At 37.7% G+C, this 6,758-nt stretch overlaps 1 protein-coding gene across 5 annotated transcripts in view; it reads right to left on the bottom strand.

Moving 5' to 3' along the window:
• Positions 1-1,743: 1,743 nt before the first annotated feature.
• GULP1 (GULP PTB domain containing engulfment adaptor 1) overlaps positions 1,744-6,758 on the bottom strand; it is a 162,838-nt gene continuing 157,823 nt past the window's right edge. For all 5 annotated transcript variants that reach the window (XM_037398261.1, XM_037398259.1, XM_037398263.1 and 2 more), the window contains one exon: positions 1,744-3,844. In XM_037398261.1, coding sequence (XP_037254158.1) covers positions 3,823-3,844 — 22 coding nt within the window. In that variant the 3' untranslated portion in view covers positions 1,744-3,822. The remainder of the gene's footprint in view (positions 3,845-6,758) is intronic.

Below are 6,758 nucleotides of genomic sequence, written 5' to 3'. Positions count from 1 at the left end.
CCAATCTGAGCAATTTGATCAATTATATGTTGAGCGCAAATCACACCCGGCATGTGGCAGGATGAAAGAGAGCCACTCGCAAACCCACCTGATGTAAAGACCATGGGTGAAGCCAAGATCATTCTGCAACGATGCTCAGTGATTTATCAAAGATTAAAAGAGAAAACACACAAGCTCACCATACATCAGCTTATTTGACTCAAGAAGAGTTCTAACCTAAGCACCTCAGTCACTCAGGTATGGTGTAATAAGCAGGTAGGAAGAGAAAAGGAGTTCATGCCGTACAAAAAAAAGGGGATAGAAAGCGAGGAATTTTGCTTCTAGGTGCTAATATAGCTTGGTATGACATGCCAGCACAGTAGCTCAGCAGCTGACAAGTAGAATCGAAATCTAGTATTACAAATCCACAAAGAGATACAGCCCCTGCTAGCATGATCAGCACTGTGATCACAGTTTAAAGAAGTTTAAGGGTTAAAAGAAAAGAAAAAGAAACAGGAAAGAAAAGATATCCAAAAGAAAGGCAAAAGTATGGACAAATTGGGTAGCACCCAGTTGCGCCAGTATTTTCTTTGTTTTTTGTTGGAGGACACATTTACACGTCCAAAAAAAGCCTCATTCACAACCCTCTCTCCAACCCAGTAGATGACACTACTCTCTTTTTACAGGCTTCTGTCAAGCGCAGTGCCTATGGTCACACAGTCAGCAGAATCCCTTCACATCCTCAGTCCAAAGTAGCTATCAAGGTTTGGGTTGGCTGGGTTTTTTGCTTTTTTTTTTTTTTTTTTTTTTTAAATAAGACAGCATAGACTGCTTTTAATAGATAAGTGAAAGAGTAGGAATTTGTAATAAGGAAGCTTGCACAGACAAAATTCTGTTCCCAGTAACAGGAGCACTCCCATTTAAATAGAGCAAGAGCAACCACCTAGGCTCCTGGTAGCGCTCTCAAATATGTGTATGTGCACTAAGCCTGAAGACTTCGCACACAAGGTTGTTGCACTGTCTGTAAAAAGACACTGATACTAGTGGGAACATGTAGACATGTTCTGAGAAAGATTAATATAAATATAAAGCTCATGTCTGTAACTCACAGGAGCTTACACGTACCCCTTACTCGCTAGCCCTGACAACATCCCTGCCCATAAATGCTCGAGTCCCAGTTCCACCAATGGAGGAGGCTGGATGGGTTTTGAGTATCAGCTTGAAGAGGAATTTTGCAGTGGAAGTTATTACCAGCCGGTTTAAAATTTGTTTTGTCAACTGCACCACCACCATGCGCAGCAGCCTGCCCCGACAACGCACCTGGTTCGCAGTGGTTGCTTTCCAGAACTCAGAAAGACTTCAGTTACATCCTTTAGTCCTTAAACAGCCATTAGGGTCATTTAGTAGCCAAGTGTATTGAGCAGCTAAGTATTTGAGAAATAAGTAATTAAAAAAAAAGCAATTAAAAGGGTTCATTAAATCCATGAAGCACTGTGGAGAGAGTTACTCCCCAGTTGTTAGTATTAGCTAGTTGCATACAGAACAAATTTTTTCTCTGCTGATTTCAGATTTGACCAAACTCAATAATAAAGGTCAAACACTGGAGTTACTCCGCGCTGGCTGACATCAGGTGCTTTCCAGCACATAAGGTGACTGACACGTTTCAGCACTCTCTGTGGCAAGTCCTGTTCAGCATCTAAGCACCTCCCCACCCCCCCTCCTACTGGGCATTTTACTGAATGAACATTGTGTTCTGGGACGCAATTTATTTAAAAACATTTATTTTAGGCAAAATTAAACAGACATTTGAGATTACATAGAAATACAGTTTCCAACCGGATCACATAACCTTTTCATTAAAAATGCACTGTTTGTGTTGATTGAAGTATTTTTGTATGGATTGCACAGGTACATAAGATTTAACCATGCCATCTGCAGTCAGCTATCATAAAAATCAGTAACGAAAAAGGCTTCTTAAAATGTGCAAATATTATCTTAGTGTTACCATTGATAATAAATGACCACTAAATAGATGCTTATTATGTAAAGCTTTTTAAAGTACAATAAAAATACAAATTCTATTTGTTAAAAAAGGCCATTGCTATGGCTACTAAACATCCTCATTATACAAATTCCAAAATACTATATGACAAACAAAATTATAAAGACTTTTCTTTATGAAACATATACTATTCTATTTGTTAGTGAGTTCATATATTTTTAATATATATATTTATACATAATACTCTATATGAATGTTGAACACAATAAAAGAGAGGAAGACTAATGTAATGTGGGACATTAAGGCCCCCATTCAGCAAGGTACCTGAGCATATGTCAAACTCAGCAAAGGAAAATCCCATTCGTTTTAGTGGACTTCAAAGGTATATGCAGAAGTACTTTGTTGAACAAGGCATAAAGACAGACATGTGATGAGAAATCTGCAAAATGCATTTTTGGTGTAAACTGTAACCGTTAAGGACAAAACCATAACTATCACAAAAAAACCTCTCATGAAAAGGAAACATAAAAAAAAAAATCTGAAATTTTGGTTTTTTCCACATCTGTACGTTTTGAAGGGAAAATATTAGAATTTTTAAAGTTTTTGGATTTAACTAATGTGGAGTTTGGGCTTCAAAACACTAATAATAATTGTCTGACATAGGTTTAAAATGATACTTTATTGCTTATGCTAAAGATTAATGAAGAGTATGCATAGACAGGTCAGCGTTCAACTCACTAGCAGCTGAAAATTTTGGTGCGGTTATTTCTGTAACATGAACCACCAGTGGGTGTGAAGGACTTACTAACTTACACTGAATTCTTGCAGCAAGCTTCAAAATTATATTAAGACATATAACATACATTAAAGCAGACAGGGAAAAATATCCTCAACCGAGCCTGACTGTAAACACTCAGGTGTTGAAAGTAACTTACAGAATTGAGCCCAGTAAATGAAGCGCCTGCTTATACACAAAATTATCCAAATTCCTAAGTAAATGCAAGACCATAATCTTCTTTTTAAGTTTATGGTTATCATGTAATGAATTCCAAATTACATACGTTACAGTTCAGCTACAAAATATCAAAACAAGGGCAGTTACTTTGTCCATTCTGCAATTTAGCCATTCTTCTATGCTCATTAAACACTAATAAGCATACTAACAATTTGTTAGTTTCTAAAACACGAATTAAGGACCTAAAAGTCTTCTGGATTTTATAAACTAATAATGACTTATATACAGCATAGTAACCATACACAGTAATAGAAATCAATTACGCGGCATCCAGATTTACCTTTTAAGCACATATTAATGGTTAGTATTTTCTGCTTTTTCACTGCCATTTGAACTTTTTGTACTAGATATTAATCAATTTACTGCTTGAATATTAAATAATGGCTTAAAAGCATAATTTCAAAATGCTGCCAGGTAAAGTATTATGTAAAAACATGCTTGCACATCTGCAAACAGAGAGAGGTATGTAGGAGCTTTCTGAAGAACTTCGCCAGGCTAATAGTCATAAAGCATAGTAAACTCGGGCCAAAACATGAGTGAAAGAAACGCAACAGTGTAATTTAATTAATATTTCATAAACAAATACAACTTTTTTACATTTGTACAGGGAAAGACTGGAACTAAGTTGGATTTTTACAGAAGCAAACCTCACACGAGTTTACATGTTGAAAAAAGCAGGTTTTGGCACGTGGGCACTATCTGTGAATATGTGTTCAGAATTAAAAAAAAGACAACCCAAACCATCGTGCAGGAATATCACATTTAGTTTCTTGGCATCAGCACCTGCTGTCTAGTGGGTCAAGACAAAATACTGTGCCTTCAAGGGTTAATCCCATTTTGAACCCCTCCTGCAATGAAACAAGACATAGTTAATAAAAAGGAAAGTGATTTCTGGAAGATTAAGCTCTCTTTCTAAAAACATCTAAATTTGAGCTTATCTTTAAGCAGATAAACCATAAGGATACTTCAGAGTGAATTCACAGACATTTACATTATTTGGTCAGCCCGTTTTCAGTAAGTCTCAGCGGTTAACTGATAAAAGGATGTATGTCATACAACAAAATAAATACAGTATGTCTATAAAATGAAGAAAATATTATAGAACAAAAGTATTGAATGTTTACATACATAGGCTGATAGAAAAGCAAATGAGCTTGACTTGGGCCATGTTGTTCCAGAGCAAAATCCGATGTGATTTATAAGCAGGAAAGATCAGGGCTATATGAGCAACGAGCTTATTATACTTACACTTTAAACATTCAGGGAAGCCACAGACACCGTTACTAATACCAGGTTTCTCCTACACTCAGTAATCCCTTATCTTAGAAGTAGTCCAACTAAAAGTATAGCACTCGACCACGTCAGAGGTTTGTTGTTAATCACTCCCCGTGCAGTTACATTGCCAGGCGTATGCTGTCCAGCCTACTGCCATCTGAGCTTCACTAAGGTGGCAAATAAAATCGTCCTTGCTCTATTGCAAATGAACAAACCGTACATTTCAAAGGCATGGGACTCAGTGCAATAAAATATAATGGTCTTTAGAAAATGCAGAGAATTTCTTTAAAAGCTTGGACCAAAATACCTTCCCTCCCCTGCCCTTAGTTTTATTAGTAGAAACACAAAAACGGCTGTAAACTAGATGCTACCACCACCCCCCTCTACTGAAAAGAAATTCCTTCTACAAATGCCTTTGGTTTACAAAATGCACTTAGCTTGCGCCAGCTCTAAAATAACGACAGAACTTCTAATCCAGGGGAAGTGCCCTTGTTTTCATTTCTCTTTTCGCTTTATAAGAAGCTGAATAATTGTGGTTTGACCTTCAAGAGCAAAGTCACCTTTGAGTCAAGAAAATCTCAGTCTGTTAGGTGGAAGTACTGTAAAACTCTAAGCAATTGGAAGCAATGGCTCTAAATAGAAATGCCATGAGAACACCAGCTCTGGTGGCAGCTGTCACAACGCTCGGCTCAGCCCTGTCTCAACATACAGCTCACATAGAGAAAGCTGATTGTACACTATGAGATCAATAAGATGCACCTTCATGAAACAACATCTTGTGAACAAGTCTTTTTGCAAACCGATCTGTATTGGGATTAGGCACAACCAGCCTTTTCTCATAGCGCACAGCAGTACGAAGAGCATATCTTTTGGTTTTGAAAGATAAATCCAAAGCCCAACCAATTTCAAACAAATTTAAACCATAGGCTAGAATTTCAAATGCATATAATATTTAATGACCCACCAGCTACAGCCATCAGAAGAGCAAGGCTGAGAAACAGAATACTTTCTGGCAAGAGTTACCAAATGATCTGATATTTTCCAAGTTAAATTTATTTTTTTCTAAAGGCAGATCCATCCTTTGAGACACTGAGCCGACAGCCGTACTGAGGTGTAAGTCTTCTCCAGCTGCGCCACCCAGTTTGCCCAACCTGGGTGACGTGGTGCTGTCAGAGCTCATTGGTGTATTTGACTTTTTTTTTTTCCCCTGCACTCCGTATTTTTCCAAAGGCCAACAGGAAGAGCCCTCAATGCAAAAGATATTTCAAGCAAATAGTATCTGAGGTTTCCAAGTCAAACACATCCTTATATAAAGGGACAATTGTTCGTTTACCCGAAGGATACTATTAATTGATGTAACTGCAGTCAAAAGAACTATGCTTACACAGAAGGGAAATTCAGAGAATTAGCCCTACAGTCCATCCGTTAAATTGTAAACCCCACAGTTAGTGTGTCTGAAATGCTAATCTTTTGAAGTATTTAAAGGCTGCTTCCAGTTCTGAGGTTTAGAAGCACAAGGGATAGTTTGTGCTTCAACCTGAGGATGCCTGATACAGCTGCAACAGTAAACCAGCTGCAGCGCCTGGTTTAAGAAGGACGGCCAGCTTCATTCTCAGCAATCCAGAGCGACCTGCACCGAACACTCATCCCACTCATGTCCTGCATGCTCTTATTTTTTTCTAAACATTTAAGCACTGCTTATTGGTGTCTTACGTATCTGCACTTCCAGTGCCCCTTTTCTGGCTAGCTAAGAGCAAATCAGATTATGCGTTTTGGAAGTGCACGTATCTCACTGCTGTTGATTATGTGGGGGGGTTTAGTTTTTCTTTTTTTTCCATACAAAGTGATAATTTGTCACTTATCACTTACCTTGTGTTTGTTATGACTTACTTTAAACTATTTCTACTTTGTTAAAGAACAGTGGTCTCCTTGACCTTTTCCTTCTGCAACTTCACTTCAGACCACTTTCCCCTCCATTTACTCCTCCTCCTCTGTTAAGCTGTGATATTTTCACATATTTGCAATGTGATCAACATTAATCCATTCAGAGATTGCTGTGCTACATGTATCATAAATACTTTAAAAGCCTGTTCACTTTATTACCGTAACAAACTTTTGTCTGTTCTAAAAGAAAACAGTGATGTGGTTGTCAGGTGTTGTTACCTATCGCATACTTGAGCTGATAAGGAATAAAACCTACTCCTAGGAGTGGTAGGAACTGCAGTGTTAACACATGCATACTTAAAAATGGCTCATGCACATAGCTTTCTATGACAGGAACATGATATTTCAATCTTCACCTGTTCAATCACACAAACCCCACTATTATCAAGTGTCAGATACTACAGTTAGTAGTAAGCTTAAACTTCCATGCCAACCACAGCACCAAAAGAGCAGAACAACATAAAGAGATCATCAAGGCAATCTAGGAAGCCATCTGGGCATTTCTCAGACTTTAAAAGAATATAAAATCCAGATTTTTTTCTT

This window comes from Falco rusticolus, chromosome 8, assembly GCF_015220075.1.
Source record: "Falco rusticolus isolate bFalRus1 chromosome 8, bFalRus1.pri, whole genome shotgun sequence".
NCBI classification, from domain to species: Eukaryota; Metazoa; Chordata; class Aves; order Falconiformes; family Falconidae; genus Falco; species Falco rusticolus.
The sequence above is the reverse complement of the archived record's forward strand: the minus strand, read 5'-3'. Positions and strand labels throughout refer to the sequence as shown.